Here is a 19,390-nt window from a genome sequence, read left to right on the forward strand (position 1 = left end):
CATGTGAAGAAATGTATTTGGCTGTATTAATATTACACTGCAAAACTTTAATTTCATAAAAAGACAATAGTAAAGGAACATACCTTCCACAGAACAGCAATGGATCTCATTGAAAATATTAGCTATACCACTTTTTATCCATGTACATAGTTATCTCCTATGATCTTAGCTCAGCATTCAAAAAAGCAGTAAAGTTCATCTTTCTGTAAAGCAGCTCTTCTACTGACACCAAAAAACAAAATGGCCAGACTACTCAGTTTCTGAATGTCACTTAATAAAATCTTCCATTTACTTTATTTAATAAGAACATGAGTAAAAGAATGAAGTGTGGGACAGGACTCTTAGACTAAACAGCAAAAAGCCTTTTATTGTGGGTATTCATTTCCCTTCTAAGTTACTACGTGGTTTGTATCTTCCTACATATACATATATTGTATCTAACAAATATTAATACAGTAATTCAGTGGCTGTTTGGTACATAAAATACACTTCTGAAAGTTCTTAAAAAAATTGAGAAATTGAATTATATATGAAAAGTGTGTGTATCTGTGTGTGTATATGCGTGAGTGGTAGTATGTTTATGTCTATGTGTTTATCTCTCTCATATTCATACACACGCATACATTATATACAGTATCATTACATTCCATAAATATGAATGGAAAGCAACCTTGGCTCTGGCAAGTTTCAAAGAAGGTGTCTGGGTCAATCACATTTCACAGATTTAACAATGCTTTTACGTATCTCCAGAGATATGTGATGTTTGAGCACACTGATATGTCTTTTGACGTTATTGTGAGAATTGCTTTAACATATCAAATGTTTCCTATTTCCCAAACAGTTTTACAGAACCATTGAAGTGGCACTGAGAAGATGCTGGAAAGGTAACATTGACTCCCATTCAATCATTTTTGTACCACAGGGTTTCCCTAAACAAACCGTAAACAATGCAAAATGAACTAATCTTGCCACGCTGCCTTTTCAGTGGCCTTCATACTCCTGCTCCTATGAACGGTCTTTCCCTTCTGTTGGATAACTGTATCATCACAATTTCCCAGTCTTTGCTTGGGGAGCAAATTGGTAGATTGTTTCTCTGCAACAGAAGCTTGTTTTAACAAAGGGTTAAGTCTGGTTGGAGGAAAATTAGATGGGAAATGAGGTTCAGACTTTTGGGAAACTACATTCAAGCAACTTGTTGAAATTTCTTCATAATTAGGGAAATGCTGAATGGTCCCTGATTTTTTCATCTTTTGTTCCCTTAAATTCTGAAGTTTTTCTAAAGCCTGATCCAGTTCCATCTGTAAGATTCCCATTTCATTGGCTGCTTTATCCCGTTGTTCTCCACAGGCTTTGAGTGACTGCTCTAGAGACAGAAAGAACTCTTTTCCAAATTTTGACAGGGCTTCATCACCTTTAAAAAAAGCAGAAGGTTACATTTTAGCATCATGGTTTAAATCAGCAATTGCTCTCAAGCTGCTTGAATACATACATAGTTTTAAACAGCCTTAGTAATAACTAATTTTTCCAGTGTATTGGTTTACACTCAGTGTAGAAAAACCAGATACTACAATGCCATGTAATTTTCTTATATTGTTAAAGCAAATAAATGTATCATAGTTATCATTCATTATCAAATAAAACCAGAAACATATTCTGCAATTGCTTACAGATGTTATTAGAGCAATCAATGGGTTAGTATACTGAAGATGCCTTATACAGATAGTCCTTGACTTATGATCACAATTGAGCCTGAAATTTCTGTTGCTAACCAAGACAGTTAAGTGAGTTTTGCCCCATTTTACAAATTTTCTTGCTGCCATTGTTTAAGTGAATCACTGCAGTTGTTAAATTAGTAACAGGGTTGTAATGTTAATGATTTGGCCTGTCAGATGGTCACAAAAGTTAATCACATGACCTCAGGACACTGCAACCGTCATGTATACACGATTTGTCAAGCATCTGAATTCTGATCACATGATCGTGGGAATGCTGCAATGGGTGTAAGTGTGAAAAATGGTCATGAGTCGCTTTTTCCACTGCCACTGTAACTTCAAACAAATGGTTGTAAGTTGAGGACAATTTGTAACTGATTTTACATACAATATTTGGGAGCTTACCATAGGCCCAATTTCTTGGCTCAATTCCTGCATGGTTATTAGGTTTATGCCTTTAAAAAAATATTTTACCTGCAAAAGTTAAAAATCCTAAACTTAAAGGACTTTTATATGAAAGAGTTAACTATGTTAGTTCTTGGTTTCAACTTCTCTGCTGCATTATCTTGATTATATCATGTCAAGTCAGAAGGATACTTGGGCCACGCAGGTGGTATCATCATGATTCAACAAAATATGGTTTAGAGTCAGACAATGCTTAGTGTTACATGTGTCTAGGTCTCAAACTGAACCACTCTTTCACTTTGGCAGTTGTGACTAATTCCTTTTCTAAACAAGAGGATATGGTCAAATGTTATTTGTTCAGAGACAGCTTATCTTGCTGATATTATAGACTTAATCTTTAATCATAGACATGCTTACTATTTCCATTATACTATTTATATGAAGAAATAAATTCCATTTAACACATGCATATGATTTATTCTCCAAAATGAAAGCATGCTTATGAACCACATACTAGAAAACATTGGCCATGTTTCCATGTATCAAATAACTATTAGGTTGGGGTCAAATTTACATCAGGCATACTGTATATAGTCAACCTTACTAAAGATATACTAATATTAAATGTTACATTGCATTTCTTGACTATCCTTGCATTTAATTGTGACACTAAGTCTGATGCAAGGATCTTGGGTGAATTTTGTTTCCTTCATGGTATTTTCCCCATTAATAAAGTATTGAGAGCTTGAGAAGATGGATATTTCCTAGTCCATTGAGGAGGGGTGGCCTTTTCCCCTTTATTCCATTATGAAGGGATGGGATTCCCCCCCCCTTTAGTTTTGTGAAACCCATTTCCCCATGTGGAAAGTTCTGCTGTGGACATAAGTGTAAATCAGTGTAAAAGTTTGATATTTGATCAAGAACAGTAATGTAGGATGTTTATAGCCTCCTTTTTCAGTACTAGAAACCAAGACAAAATGCCATCACACATTTACAGGTTCTCACCTTCCCGCTGCTGGCTTGCTGATGGAGTCAAAGTTTCAATAGCATATTGGATTTGTTCAGCATTGTTTTTAAAAGCAGTGAGAAAGTCCCTCAAAGCATCCTCTGAGGCTCCAGTTTTAAGTTTTGTATAAGAAGAAAAAACATCTGCATGAAGAGATGTAAAGTGATAATTTCCTAGAGATTTTTCTCAAAAATATCATATAGAATGGATATGTTATTAAATTTTAATTGTTCTCAGGTGACTGATGTTTAAATGCATCCTTAGTATACATTAGTACTTAAAACTGATGTGATTGTGTTATTCAAAGACCTATATCCATTTACCTTGCAGTGGGGAACAAAGAACCATAGCAACATTATCTTGAAATGTGTGGTATGCTTGCTTTATCCCATCAAATACAGCTTCAATATATTTAACCTGAAGATTATATAAATTTCTGTGGAAATTTAGTTCAGCTTGCAAAGCAAGTATCTAAATGAGAAAAAAAAGAGCAACAAATGATTGGAATTAGAAAACTCACAAAAAGGGCAAAAAGAATCTATATAATTGCATAAACTAACAGCTATATGTAACAACCATTAATTCTATCAAATGTGCGATTTCTTTCTATAAAATCCATTACAGCGTAGAGTAAATGTATGGTCATGCAGCAGATGAATAAGAGGATAAATTGCTACCTTTTCCTTTGTAGATCATATTTTTATAATTTTTATGACATTATGAAACACTTTTACAATTGTAACCAAAGACCTCATCAAAACATATTACTAGCATTCCTAAATATAACCAAATCACCATTTTAAATGTTAAATGTATCAACTTTCCCATATCCAGATTTGGGATACTTCAAAATAAGATGAACTTAAAACATATACACTCAAAAAAAATCCCTTTCTAAGCTCAGTTGTTTATTGTTATATTACAGACCAAATTCCTTAACTTAACTGATTAAAATTTTGCTGGAATTGCTTCTTTTTAGAATTGTGTATCTACATATGAAGAAAGCTACATTGTAGATTATGCAGGGGTCAATTGTTTTTGTGCTCTGTCAATTGAAGAAATAAATCCTAAAAATACCATGCTTGAGAAAGTGAAGATATAAGCATGTCATTTTAAATTTCTTTCTAAAAACCAGGAAAATCAACTCAGGAAAGTAGACAGAGCAACCCTATTAATGTTGTTGAAGTAGTGGTATAGGTGACTACTGTATGAATTTGCAATAGTGGCAAATATTGTAGCTCAGGTGTAAGATGAGGTTGAAGGTTTATTCTCCAAACTTGTGGGTTGATTTCCAAATATTTTGTTACCAGGCTAGGTAACATCTTCAGCAGAGTTTAGGGAATGTCAGTGTTCTTGCTTATAAGGGCTTCAGGTGTGGGTATGTCAAGTGAGGGTCTTGTGATGGGTCAGCTGTGAGTCATCAATGGGTCTTGTGATAAGGAGATTACATCAGAGCAGGGTCATTGGCAAGCAAATCTCCTTATCACAAGACCCATTGATGACTCACAGCTGACCCATCACAAGACCCTCACTTGACACACACCTGAAGCCCTTATAAACAGAAGAACACTGATACTGACCATCCCCTAAATTTTGCTGAAGATGTTGCGTAACCTGGTAATGAAATGTTCAGGAACCAACTCACAAGCTCGAAGAATGAACCTTCACATTTACTAGATGAATTAGCAGTTAAGAGGTACTAACCAAACTTCTGAAGTGCTAGCTGGTAAAGTTTGCCTTTACCCTAATCCATAAACATGATAATATTGCCCAAACAATATACAAAAAATAATCTAGAAGGAAGTTTGAATGTTTGTCAAGTTGCTTTAAAAAGCATTAAATGCAATGTTTCCCTAAAACATTTTAAATTACACTTTTTAATAGATTGCTTTACAAGGTCAAAAGAAAAGACTTATATAATAAGATTCATTTATATTCCCAGGAGCAATCTTTCCCTTTCCTGCTTCAGTTTGTGTAACTGAAGAGAGAGTTGAATGTTAGAACAAAATAAATTATACTTTCTAAAGTACAATTTATTGGGTGATCTGATCTTTATTCCATTTGTGTTGAAAATATTGTTCACTACACAAGATTAATGAAATCCTTGAGATGGAATTAAATGCAGGCAGCGGAATAATATAAACACACTGGGAATTTAGGTTTAAATTTGAATATAACTTGCTACTAACATACTATACTAACATCAAGGTAACGAGAAAAATGAAGACACGTTCTTTGCAGAAAGTCATTAAATATTCTCTTCCTTGCCTGCAGGGAGTATCCAATAGTCTATGGAAAAATAAATATTATGAAATGGGTCTGAGACAATTTTGTCTTCAGGGTTATTGGCCATCTTATTGAGCTAGCAGTTAAGATTACTTCAGTGATCTAATGTACTTTCCCAGACAAAAGATAAAATGGTTCCAGGACAAAACAATTGAAAATGAAGCGCAGATTGGTTTTTCTATTAGAAAACTCCAGTGAACTAGATCCCAAAGATACCATCCTGACAGTGTCTTTCTTGCTAGAAGTAGTCTGCACCTTGCATGCTAGTTTCATATCAAAAATAAACAAAGTATGCTGAGAATTCTGCAGTATTTTAATTTTTAAACTGTTTCTAATATAACCTAAGAGAATGTTAGAGAGAGATTATATAAAGTTATCCTCCAAATTATATATGTAGAAACATCCACACATACAACATCCATACAAGATACAGGTAGTCCTTGACTTACGACCACAAGTGAGCCCAAAATGTATGTTGCTAAGTGAGAAATTTGTTAAGTGAGTTTTGCCCCATTTTACTTTTCTTGCCATAGTTGTTAAGTGAATTGCTGCAGTTGTTAAATTAGTAACACAGTTGTTAAGTGAATCTGGCTCCTCGGTTGACTTTGCTTGTCAGAAGGTTGCAAAATATTATCACATGATCTTCGGAACATTGCAACTGTCATAAATATGAACCAATTGTCAAGAATCTGAATGTAAATCACGCAACCATGGGGATGCTGCAACAGTGTAAAAAATAGTCACAGGTTACTTTTTTCAGTACCATTGTAACTTTAAACAGTCACTAAACAAACTGTAAGTTGAAGACAACCAGTACCCAGTTACACAGACAAAAAGGACATCTATAACAATTGAAGGTAAAAGCACTGTAAAAAACTGAAGAAGTCCTGCTCTGCAATGTTTTCCCTAACATTAATAATTTTTAACTTCTCACATACATAGATTTAGAACAATGTCCAGTTAGATCTAATAAATTAACTAGATTAAGTCTCAATTTTTATCAATTAATGGATGATTAACAATAACATTGTTATAATGTTTTTTTAATTCTAAGGTACTCCAGGGGCTAGATAGTGGTATTTTAATATAGAAGTCCAAACTTTTTTTTTTTTTGTCTCAACTTCAAATAAACAATTTAATATTATAAATTATTTAAGTTACAGCAATAGGTAATAACGAACGACTAGAAGTGCCCAGATAGATAGGCATTTGTGTAGCTAAAATTATAGCATGATTTCATGTAAACATATCCAACTGTGTATATTCAAAGCAGCAGCATCGCATTTCTGTTATTCCAAAGTTACCTTTTAAGGATACAAAGAGCTGCTGAATTAGGAGACAAAACCTACTTTATTTTATCTATGTTATTACAAAACAGGCAATGGCTTTTCTAACATTACTGGCACATTTCAGGCTTTTTCTAACATTTCTTCTCAGTCCTCCCAGAGATTCCTTCCATTAAGGATATCAAGAAATGACTTTGAGACTTTCTGTTATTCAGAGAGTAAGCTGCAGCAATGGATTGTAGTTCTCCTTCTAAAAGAAAAAAAGAACACTACAACTATAACTGATTTGAAAGTCCATGACCTAACTGTTGTGCCAAAGTTGAAGATTTAATTTACTGAGTGTTGTTAAATTGTTACTGTCTTTTGCACACAATATCCAGGCTCCGTTCAAATTGTTTCTTGATCACTGAAGAAGCATCTCTCCCAATATGCAATTGCTGATACATGAAATTCTGTGGGAGATGGACCCTCCGTAACACCTCTAGAATTAAGAAAGGTGCATTATGGGAGACCACAATGCACAGTATCTTTTGAATACTACTGTCTTTTTGGTATTGAGGAAGTCCTAACTTCTTACTCATGCATGATTGGATATTAACAATCAGAACCTCATCATAACATTTGGTGATTGTCCATTCTTGTGTTATGGTCACTGTTGTTTTAATGTGTGAATTATTATACATTTATTGCATGTTGTTTTATCTTACATATATTACGGTCTGTAACTCATCAGATGATCCTTAGAATAGTGGGAAGGCCATAGATATTTTATTAAAGAAATTGAATACCTTCAAGAACTAGCTTACCGATAGTTCTCAACTTGTAACTATGATTGAGCCTGGAATTATAGTTGTTAGTCATGTGTCATGGTTGTGAAGGATGCTGGGGAAGGGCAGAGGCCAGCTGAGCAGTCAGAGGAGGATCCAGGCTTATCCCCTTTCCATCCTAGGGCACATAGGGGGGAGAGGATAAGGGATGCAGCTGTGACAACTGAATAAGAGTACAGACCTGCGTATGGGCAAACGCTGGAAACAAAGCGTGGAAATATCTCTAGTTTATGACTCCTCTCTGAGTTTGGCGTCCTTCCCAGTGTTTGTTATCCGTGGACGTCCTCCAGTCCTTATCTTGCCTGGTTTGTATTGCTTTTTCCTTGTAACTGTTTGTGTGGGAGTTTTTTGGCTTCCCTCAAGAATATTCAGAGCTTAGAAGCAAAGTGAAGGAATAAAAGGAGCTTCACCTGTTTTCTGTGACTGTGTTTGTTTTGTATCTCACCCTGGGTCATCACATCATGCCATTTGAGAGGTCACCATTTTTACACCAAATTTTACAACTTTTTGCAGCAACCATTAAGTGAATCAATTGCTGCTTTTTGTTCAAAATCAAAAGAAAATGCCAGTTTTTGGCAAAAAATAAAAATAATTTGCAGTGATATGTCTGCAGAATGCTGCAAATGGCAATAAATGTGGGGCTAGTTGTCAAGTGACCAAATGCAATCACAAGACCACAGGGAGCAGGAAGCCACTGGAATTTCAAATTTGGGTCATAAGTAGGCCTGGGAAGCCTCATCATAAATGTAAATGATTACTAAATGACTGGTCTTAAGTTGAGGACTACCTGTAGTAAGAAAAATATGCCCAGTGATTGCAAAGTACAACAAAATTTCAATTTTTCTTCTCAATATAGAAAGCTGGGTTGCATTAAATTCACACCCACTCACCTGCTGCATTGACATTTGCCTGGAATAATTCTGAGCTTTTACAAAGGCGTCTACTGCTCGCTTAGCCCGCTGCTGAGGGGCACCCTTGGGAAATGCTGGAAGTATTGCAAGCACATTCTCCACAGTGAACTCCTGGCTCAAAGAATTTTCTAAAACATCCTGAAAAACATTTGGGAAACTACTAAAAGGAGTGTTTACCCAGTACATATATTTATATTTTAACGAGGATGGAGAAATAATGTTTCACTGCCCTTATCACCACAATACAATGTTGAATAGTTTAATTACTCTAGTTTTGCTCTTCAACTTCCTCCAAGAGTACTCCAGGTATTTCTTCAATTGCTTCATCACCTGGAGCTCCTTGGAAAACCAAGGTGTTCCCCTAGATTACAATGAGCATGTAGGAAAAGATCCAATAGTAGCCATGAAGTCTGAGGGTTTTATCATCTACTCATTCCAGATTATGATAAAGATTCTCAAAGATAACCTTAAGATCCTTCTGTAACCTAGCAGGGTACATAAGTTGCCTGGGGTGGTCAATCTAGTAGGCCCTATCTCTCTGCATAACAGAAGCCAAAAGACAATCAAAAAGTTATCAGACCATGCCAATCAATGTATGGTAAAATCCTCTGCTACCAGATCACACTTCAACTGTTCTGAGAGAAAAAAAACCCATACCTAAACCCAACCACTAGTACAACCAGTGTTTCAACTCCATGGTGTCTGTGAAGTCCTGACTGCCCCAGGACTCAACTCTGTGTGGCAGCAAGTTTATATTCCTGAAGCCTAACAACTTTGGGGTCACCAGAATCAGGCAGGCAATAGAATCTAGGAGAAAGGGCAGAAATGATACTGGGCATCAAGGAGGACAGTACAAGCCCCAGCTGTTTCCTAGAGCCCAACTTCAACCAAAATTTATTACATTCAGTTATGTAACACAGAACTTTAACATTTCTTAAAGCCACGTAAATGACAATAATCACCCAGCTCCCTCTGGGCTTAGGCTAATGTCAACCCTGAAATCTGGGTAGGCAAGTATAAATAGGAGGGGTGAGAGGGGGCAACCCTGTCTAACGCCCTTTTCAATGTTTAATGGGCCTGTTTGTTCACCATTAATTAGTATATTGGCCTGTTGGGTATTGTAAATTGTTGTGATAATGTTCTCGAATTTAGTGCCCAGACTCATGTTATAGATTTTTTGTATTAAAAAGTGCCAATGTAGATTATCAAATGCTTTCTCCGCATCTAAAAACATGAGTGCAAATTGTTTCTCTGGATGAACTTCATAATATTCTAAGACGTCAATAATGGTTCTTAGATTATTTTTGATTTGGCAGGATGGAAGGAAACCATTTTGGTCTTCATCTATGTATAAATTTAAAACTTGTTTTACTCTATTCGCTATAATTGAGGTAAATAATTTATAATCAGCTGTTAACACGGATAAGACAAAACTCTGAAATCCAAGGAGTTAGGGTCAAAGCAGAGGAATATAAACTACAGGCGTTTGCAGACGATATGGTTTTCTTCCTAGAGGAACCCATGGAAAAAGGACATAACCTAATCAAAGAACTAGAACAATTTGGTTCAGTAGCAGGATTAAAGATTAATAGAAATAAGACAAAATTACTGACTAAAAATCTAACAGAGAATCAGAGGAAAGAATTAGAAAAAACCATGGGGATACAGGCAACAAAAAAGGTCAAATATTTAGGCATATGGTTAACACCACATAGTAAATCGCTCAAAGAGAATAATTATGATAAACTATTACAGCAAATTAAGAAAGACCTAGAATCTTGGAATAAGCTGCAGCTTTCTCTACTGGGCAGGATTGCCACGATCAAAATGAACATCTTACCAAAACTCCTTTACTTATTCCAGACAATCCCAATTAAATTACCAAAAAAATTTTTTGAAGATATAAATAAGGTAACACTTAAATTTATTTGGCAAGGGAAAAAAGCTAGAATCAATATTAAGGCTTTACAAGATGCAAAAAGTAGAGGGGGCTAGCGCTCCCAAATTGGGAATTATATTATTGGGCAGCCAACTTATTATGGTTAAAAGACTGGGTCAATTTACTCAATAAAAGAACTTTAGCCTTGGAAGGGCACGATCTTCAGAGAGGGTGGCACGCATTTCTATGGGATGTGGGGAAAACTAAGCAGTCGTATTTTCATAGACACCTTATTAGAGATTCATTATTAACTAATTGGAAAAAAATATGCAAAAAACATTATTTAAAAATTCCGATTTGGCTTTCAACAATGGAGGCAATGGTTCATCCCAACAATTTGGATATAACAAAAACGACTAAATATAAAGATTTATTAGACCCTCTAGGAAAATTAAGAACTCGACAGGACTTACAGGAACAGGGATTTAAAATTGACCAGTGGTTATATATACAAATCCATAGCAGATACAAACAAGATATCAAAGAGTTTGGAATCTATAGCAAATTACAATATTTAGATAAAATCTTATTAGGATCAAATAAAAAGAATATCTCCAAATTTTATAAATATTTATTGGAGGTTGAATTAGAGCAAGAGATAGTGAAAGGGAACATGATAACATGGAGTAGGAATATTGGAAGAAGCATTACATTAACAGAATGGGAAAAGATCTGGAATAGAAACATCAAGATTACGAAATTGGCGGCATACAAAGAAAATATGTATAAAATGTTATATAGATGGCACTTACCGCCTTCGAGGTTGGCGAAGATGAACCCTAACATGAGCTCAAGGTGTTGGAAATGCAAAAGCACCGAAGGAACATTTTTCCACACGTGGTGGTCTTGTAAAACTACCCAAAAATTTTGGCAAAAAATCAGAAAATGGTTGGAGGAGATAACTAAAGAACAAATAGACTATAAACCAGAGTTCTTCCTGTTAGGGATCTCTGATAGATATTTATCCAAAAAGACAAAATATGTAATAATCCATATTCTAACCGCAGCTAGATTAGCGTTTGCTCAATGTTGGAAATTACCTCATACACCTTCAGAGCAAATGGTTATTCAGAAAATATGTGAGTGTGCTGAAATGGATAAATTAACGATAGCATTAAAAAACAAAGAGTCCTCAACATTTTACGACAACTGGGACTCATGGTATAATTGGCTTACACAGAGACAAATTATGTAAATGATAAAAAGTAACTTAAACATAATGGAAAAGAGGAGTAGATTGGATATGATGAAGAGAAATGATCCTTACAGACTGTCACAAAAAGATATCATTCATTTTTAATTGTATTTCTACCCTATTCTCCCTCCCCTCCCCTTCCCTTCTCTCCCTCTATATCCTTTCTCTTTCCCCCAACCAGCCTTTATCCAGTGTGCTAGGCCGGGTGTTTTCCTTCTTTCCCCCTACCCGTTTTTCTTTCTACTTTGTAAATGTATTGTCGATGTGTTTTTAAATTGTAAATTTAATAAAATCTATTTAAAAAAAAAAAAGAAATCTGGGTAGGCACATTTGTGAGAGGGGAACTCCTCATTCTGGACCTATCTAGGTTTCAGTTTTAATGCCAGGACCGATGTTGAGGATTTGGCAACCTAGTAAACAAAGTGAATGTCATGAAGGTTGGCTGTCATGAGCATTCTCAAATAGTGAGAACTCAAGTACAGCCCATCATCAGATCCCTATGATACTTACCTGTACCTGACTCAATATCGGTGTTTATGCCTTTTCTTTCTCCTCCTTTACTTCCCTCCCAAGTTGACACACTCTACTCCTCACTTACTCACCTCCCTCTCACACCACACCACACATTCACACAATATAGTTACCCTAGCTCCTCATAGCAACACTAAGTACTTTGCCAGGCCATTTCTGGAATGTTGCTAACCTCAAGAAATGGATGCTGTAATAGGAAGCAGGTGGCCAGGTGGCCAGATTCTGAACATGGGATTGCAGGGATGCTACTACTAACCTCAAGCAATACTATAAACACTCATGGATACGTCGAGAATTAAATTCAGCTTTTGCACGATACAATAATATTCTACTATATAAGGAGTGGTACTTTTTATGATATTTTGGTTAAAAACTTGAGAGTCAGCTTATACATAGTTGGGTTTATCAGCGAGTATATATAGTACCAATAGCTACAGTTTGGCAATATAATTTAAAATAAAAAATAAACATATATATAAATATTATATAATTTTGTAAATCAATATAAATATAAACATTTCTCTTCAACACAATAAATAAAACATGAGAAAAGGTTTCGGTGAATTAATAATAAGAACTCACCATACTACAACAGTGTTTAAGGAGTTAGGAGGCTCAGTTCTCCCATAAACCAAGCTTTAACATTCAGAGCCCACTGAAATATTTTGCTTTACAAAAGTCAGCAATAGCATTATTTTTAAAAGTTAACACTTGGGGGCTTGATAAATAACAGCCTGCTACCTGCTGCCACAAATACAATATATGAACAAAAACCTAGGGTTCCTATATTCAAGTCAACCTACTGAATTATAGTGGACTCTAATTACAATGGTTCTTATGAACATATTTTAATGTATATGTTTTATTAAGGCATTAAAATCTCTGGTTAAATCTGAAAGCCTTAGTGTACCATTATTGTAGCAAATTACTGCCATCTACAGACTAAAAAAACAGCATTCACATTAGAAAAAGAAGCCATGTAATGTCCTGTATTCTGATCTGTAAATTAAGCAACTTTGTTTTATTTCCATATTTTAATCCTTAGGTAGTTGCTTCTTCTAGCAACTCTGGATTTTATGTTCATAGTTATTCTAGTTTGATTATTTATCTTTATTTCCAATTCTCTATTATTACACAATCTAATCATGTGCATCTTTCCAATGAGGATTCTAATTTAAATTAATAAAGCAGAAACCATAGAATTTTTTTCTTACTCAAAGTGGTCTTCCATTATTATTTTCTTTGGCATTTTTAACTGGAAAGGACAACTTTATGCCATAAAGAATACAATAGGGAATCAACTACTCCTGAACGAATCCTAACAAATAGGAAAAATGTTACTGTAATAATGATTGATTTTTAAAAAATTAAAACAAATATAAAATGCATACTGATTTAATTACAGCAGTTATATGCAGGTCCAACTGAAACCAACTTTAACTGATTTACATTCTCAATTTATGTAAATTAGGTTTAAAAGGACAAAGTTTGAAACGTAAATAATTTCAAGAAACAAATTTTAATGCATTTAATACTTCATGGTAGAAGCTCAGATAGGAAAAGCTCAAAAGGGTGAAATGTCCTAATAAAGGGGGAATTAAAAGCACAGTATAAAATTCCTGAGATGAAAGAAATGCAAAAGCCAATATATCTGCACAAAGACCTTTGTAAGGATCTATAAATCAATATGGATACACACAAACACACACGCGCACACACGCACACACACACGCACACAACAAAAGAGTAGAGGTTAACAAGATATCACACAGGCAAGTAACACACATTTGTAGATCAAAACAAGCTAAAGTTAATAAAGAGTAACAAAAAAAATCTTACATCTACATTCATAATAAGGAGAAGAAAGGCACTTTAGCTACTACAGTTCCTTTTTTCTCCTTATTACCCAAAGGCAAAGCAAAGGCAGAGCAATTCTCTTAGCAAGCGTGAATGCATTAACCTGGGCAATTGTGAGAAGTAAACTGCACACAGCAGTATCTGGGTAAGATGGGAAGTGGGGAATCAGGATGATAGCACAGCATCACCATGCAAGTTCCATTCCCTTTCTATATGTGCTGTGACCTTGCATGCTGACCCAAAAGGGGCTGACCTTGCAGTGTGACTTTGCTTTCATCACTCTGATGAAACTGGTAAGTTCCTACAGATGCTACTGACTGAAAAAGGTTGACAGCTTGAATTTGAAAGAGATACGGTTGGAAAACACCTACTGACTTTCAGTAACTACAATTTCAGAATCAGATGAATTATAACCTAGGGTACTGAAGGAACTTCCTTGATAGCATGGCTGAACCTCTCTTCATTATTTTTGAATACTCTTGGAAATTGATTTAGTACTAGATGTCTAGAGGAGGGCAAATACCCATTTTCGAAAAGGAGAAAAGAACAATTCAGAAACAACAAAAAACTAATTAAAAAACCCCAAACCCTTTAAAAATGCAATATTTGCTAGAAATTTAAAAGGATTTGTACAATGTCACACTCAATCTAATTTCAGTTTTGTTAGAATAACTTCCTCAGTATATCATAGAAATGCGGTGCATATAATATATTTTGTTCTGACAAAGCCCCTTATTATTCTGAGTAGTAGATCAGTTAAATATGGACTGGGTAACCATGTTATTAGATGGGTCCATAGTAGTTTAAAAAGTATTTAAAGAATGTTGATTAATAATTTCTCACTAAACTGGACTGGATTACTGAAAATGAATGTCACAGGTTTTGGTCCTGGTAGTTTTCTATATTTTTATCAATGGCCTAAATACTTATCATATGAGAGATGTAAAATTTGAGAGACAAACTCCTTTTTTTTTGTAAAAACAAAACAAATGATAAAATAGGATGGAAGATTGTGAAAAGGATCTTTGAATTGTAGTTGATCCCAGCTTCATGTAAGTCACCAGTGGGAAGGAACTTCAATTAAATCCAGCCTAAAAGAGTACTGAGCAGAGGATTTCATTCAATAGCCTAATTACCCTTTCCAATTATAACTAATATTCCTACTTTCTATAATGTTTTACTGTTTAATCTATTTTTGTTTCTTTTAAATTTAACATTTGCAGCAAGAGTGGTTTCCCCAGAGTTAATGTTTTGATATTATTTCTTATATTGTAACAGCTTTTGCATATTTCCTTCTTTTACACTTATCCTTCATTGAAAATAAGATGTAAATAAGCAGATCGAAAGAAAAAAATAAACAATATCATTGATGTCTAATAATATACAGCAAAAACAGATGAAATGACCTTTCTTTTGTTCTTTTAATTTTACTTATCTAGGCAATTTTATTCAGCTTGGCTTTCAAAGGAAAAAAATAAGGAAATAAAGGAAATAAAATTCACTAATTGCTACAAAATATAGATGAGTGCTTTGGTTAATTAGTTTTGATTGTTGGGTCATCATTGCGGAGATATAGGTAGTCCTCAACTTACTACCACAATTGAGCTCAAAATTTATGATGTTCAATGAGAAATTTGTTAAGTGAGTTTTGCCCCATTTTATTACTTTTCTCACCACATTTATAAAGTGAATCACTGCAGTTGTTAAATCAGTAACACAGTTGTTAAGTGAATCTGGCTTCTCCATTGACTGTTAACTTCAAAACTGTTCTGACCCAGGTTTCGTCAAACTTAACGAAACACAAACTTATTGTAAAAACAAAACCTATTTTAATGCAATGCTGGGAATTACTTTCATTCTCAGCCAGAACTATTTATAAACAGTTCCCCCAGATAAGAGCACGCCTTTCAGTGCTGTAGAATGCTGCCAAAAAAACAGAAGTCCAATTAATTATAACATAAATCAAACAAAGTCCCAGAAAAAAACCAATCAGAGTTCACGGAGCTTCCAGAAGGACTCAGACACTATTGAACTACTTTGCTTCCTGCAAAGTGTTCATCATTAAGGTCTGACTTTTACCACTTATGGGAGGGGCAATCATCTCCCAGCCTTACTCCCGAGTCACCCTTCTGCTTCAGCTGCTCTCACCTTCTAGCAACTCTGCACACACAGGCTCCCCTGGGTCCTCTGCTTCGCTGCTGCCAGACTCCAAAGGCAGAACCCCATTCCCAGATGGTTCTGGCCCCATCCCTGCTTCAGACACAGGACCCTCATCCAAGTCCTCTCCAGACTCCCTGACTGGTCTCCTTTCTTTCTCACTGTCCGATTCCGCTGCCATCTGCACCGGCTGCCGGTGAACCACAACAAAAATGGATCTAGGCTGCCACAGTCATCTTTTCATTTCTTAGCTTGCCACACAGTATGGGGAAGTGGGGAAGAGGCTTGGAATGTCAGACCAGGCAATGACAACAGATCGTCCTGGGGGAACCAAGGTCATCTCAACAGGTGCTGGCCAGAGACTGGAAGGAGTTGCCAGGAGGTTGCCTTCCTCTTTGTCACAGGTCACATTGTCCAATTAGTTGTTCTGGCATGGAAAATAATTAGAGCTGGTTTGGCTTTCATGCATGCCGAAATATTGTACTCAATAAAACAGTCCTTCGAGAAATCTGATCGTCCCAGAATGCTGGCTCAGGTGAGTTCGTCAGTTGGAACCTTGACCCTGATTTGGTTGTCAGAGGGTCTCAAAATATGATTACATGTGACCCAGAACACTGCATGTGTCATAAATATGAACTAGTTATCAAGAATCTGAATGTAAATTGTGTGACCATGAGACACTGCAATGGTCATAAGTGTGAAAAATGGTCATAAGTCACTTTTTTCAGTGCCGGTGTAACTTCGAATGATCATTAAGAGAACTGTTGTAAGTCGAGGGCTACCTGTAGTCCCTCACCAGATTCTTCAATGCTTTCAACAATGGCAGAACTTCCAATGTATTTGAAAAAAATCAGCATGGTCTAGTGGTTAAGGCACCAGGCTAGAATGCAGGGGACCATGAGTCCAAGTCCCACCTTACCTGTGAAAGCCAGCAGGGTGACTTTGGACAAGTCAATCTCTCACTCAACCTATCTTATAGGGTTGTTGTTGAACAACAAGGAAAATTGGAGACGGAAGTTGTGTTGGATTTGTTTAATAAAGGCAGGACACAAAAAAACAACCAAACAAATAAATAAATGTTCTTAAAAATCAGGGAAGTATTCAGAAATTATCAGGAGTTGACGACTGGAAATATTTTATGATTTTTTTTAAAAAAATTATGATGTTAGATTTTTTATGATGCTTTGTATTATGTCATAAAATGCTTTATGACCATTTTTATGTCATAAAATGTTCCATGCAATTAGTCAAATTTCAATTCTACCAAAGTCGGGAGTCCTAGTTTTGGTGAAAATGCCTAATTAATGAATAAATATAATATAATATAAATATATTTATATAAATATAAAAAATATAATAAATTTTGCCGATACAAAAATTTATGCCACCAGATAAAGACTGAATGCACCAATTATCACATTAAACAAGAGGAAAACCTTCTACGCACCAATTCCACCCATGCTTTTTACAATTTTGTAAACAACAAACTAAAAGACTCAAGGTCCATCCCACCCGTGAAAGGACCTAATGGTAAAGACTGCAGCGACAACACCATTAAAGCCAACCTCTTTAACATATTCTTTGGCTCAGTATTTATAAACAACAATGGATCATGCCCAGTATTTCCTAGCCAAACCACAGAAAACTACAGGGATCTAATACATATCGATCTTACAGAAGACAATATTGAAAAAGCACTACGCAATCTAAAACCATCTCTATCTATTGGACCGGATGGAATATGTGCCTACTTCTTAAAAAAGCTATCCACTGCCACAGCAGAACCTCTAAGCATAATCTTTGAAAAATCTTTCAGGACCAGCTCCTTGCCTAACCTATGGTCACAAGCCATGGTCATCCCCATCTTCAAAAAGGGAGACCCCAGCCTAGTTGAAAATTACAGACCAATCTCCTTATGCTGCGTCACCTGTACAGTCATGGAATCAATTACTAACCAATCCATTATCCTTCACTTAGAGACAAACAACCTACTCTCTAATAAACAATTTGGTTTCAGAAAAAAACTATCCTGTAATCTGAAACTCTTACACTGCAAAAACATATGGACTACACAACTCGATCAGGGAAAAACAATAGACACAATCTACATAGACTTCTGTAAAGTCTTTGATTCAGTGGTACACGACAAACTACTCCTAAAACTAAAATCTTATGGTATCTCTGGACAACTGCATAACTGGATAGAAGCATTCCTGTCAAACAGACAACAAATGGTCAAAATTGGGAGTGTCCTATCACATTCTGTACCTGTCAATAGTGGTGTCCCCCAAGGCAGTGTTCTAGGACCAACTCTCTTCATACTCTACATAAATGACTTCTGTGATCATATCAAGAGCAACTGCGTTCTCTTAGCTGATGATGTAAAGCTGTTCAATACCACAGACAATACTGCTACCCTTCAAAAAGATCTTAACTATGTATCAGAATGGTCAAACAACTGGCAACTTTCAAATCTCAACAAATAAATGCTCTGTCTTACATATTGGCAAAAAAAATCCGAAAATAAAATACAAGCTGAATAGTCAAGACCTTGTTGATGATCCAAACTCTGTAAAGGACCTTGGAACACTCATCTCTAATGATCTAAGTACTAGAGCCCACTGTAACTACATAGCCAAAAAGACATTAAGAGTTGTTAACTTAATCCTACGTAGCTTTTTCTCTGGTAATATCACACTATTAATTAGAGCATACAAAACATTTGCTAGACCAATACTCGAATACAGCTCATCAGTCTGGAACCCACATTACGTATCTGATATTAACACAGTTGTGAAAGTCCAGAAATATTTCACAAGAAGAGTTCTCCTCTCCTCTACTCGTTGTAGAATACCTTATGCCACCAGACTTGAAATTCTAGAACTAGAAAACCTTGAATTACGCCATCTTCAGTCTGATCTAAGTATGGTATATAAAATCATACATTGCAATGACTTACCTGTCAATGAATACTTAAGCTTCAACCATAACAACACAAGAGCACACAATAGATACAAACTCAAGGTTAACCGCACCAAACTTGATTGCAGGAAATACGACTTCAGCAACAGAGTGGTCAATGTCTGGAATACTCTACCTGACTCTGTGGTTTCTTCCCCAAACCCCAAAAACTTTAACCTTAGACTGTCTACTATTGACCTCACCCCTTTCCTAAGAGGTCTGTAGGGGGCGTGCATAAGCGCACCAATGTGCCTACCGTCCCTGTCCTATTGTTTCTTTTATTTTTCTTATATGTACCCATTTCATGTATTCATAAC

At 35.6% G+C, this 19,390-nt stretch overlaps 1 protein-coding gene across 1 annotated transcript in view; it reads right to left on the reverse strand.

Annotated features, from left to right (window-relative positions):
- Positions 1-341: 341 nt before the first annotated feature.
- Positions 342-19,390, reverse strand: part of LOC113445422 (uncharacterized) — a 56,363-nt gene continuing 37,314 nt past the window's right edge. The window contains exons 9-12 of the mRNA XM_087927018.1: positions 8,413-8,571; positions 3,447-3,594; positions 3,123-3,266; positions 342-1,411 (exon numbers count right to left, since the gene is read on the reverse strand). Coding sequence (XP_087783144.1) covers positions 960-1,411; positions 3,123-3,266; positions 3,447-3,594; positions 8,413-8,571 — 903 coding nt within the window. The 3' untranslated portion in view covers positions 342-959. The remainder of the gene's footprint in view (positions 1,412-3,122; positions 3,267-3,446; positions 3,595-8,412; positions 8,572-19,390) is intronic.

The sequence above is a fragment of the Pseudonaja textilis genome, chromosome 2, assembly GCF_049901715.1.
Source record: "Pseudonaja textilis isolate UNSWEBS1 chromosome 2, rPseTex1.2, whole genome shotgun sequence".
In the NCBI taxonomy this organism is placed as follows: Eukaryota; Metazoa; Chordata; class Lepidosauria; order Squamata; family Elapidae; genus Pseudonaja; species Pseudonaja textilis.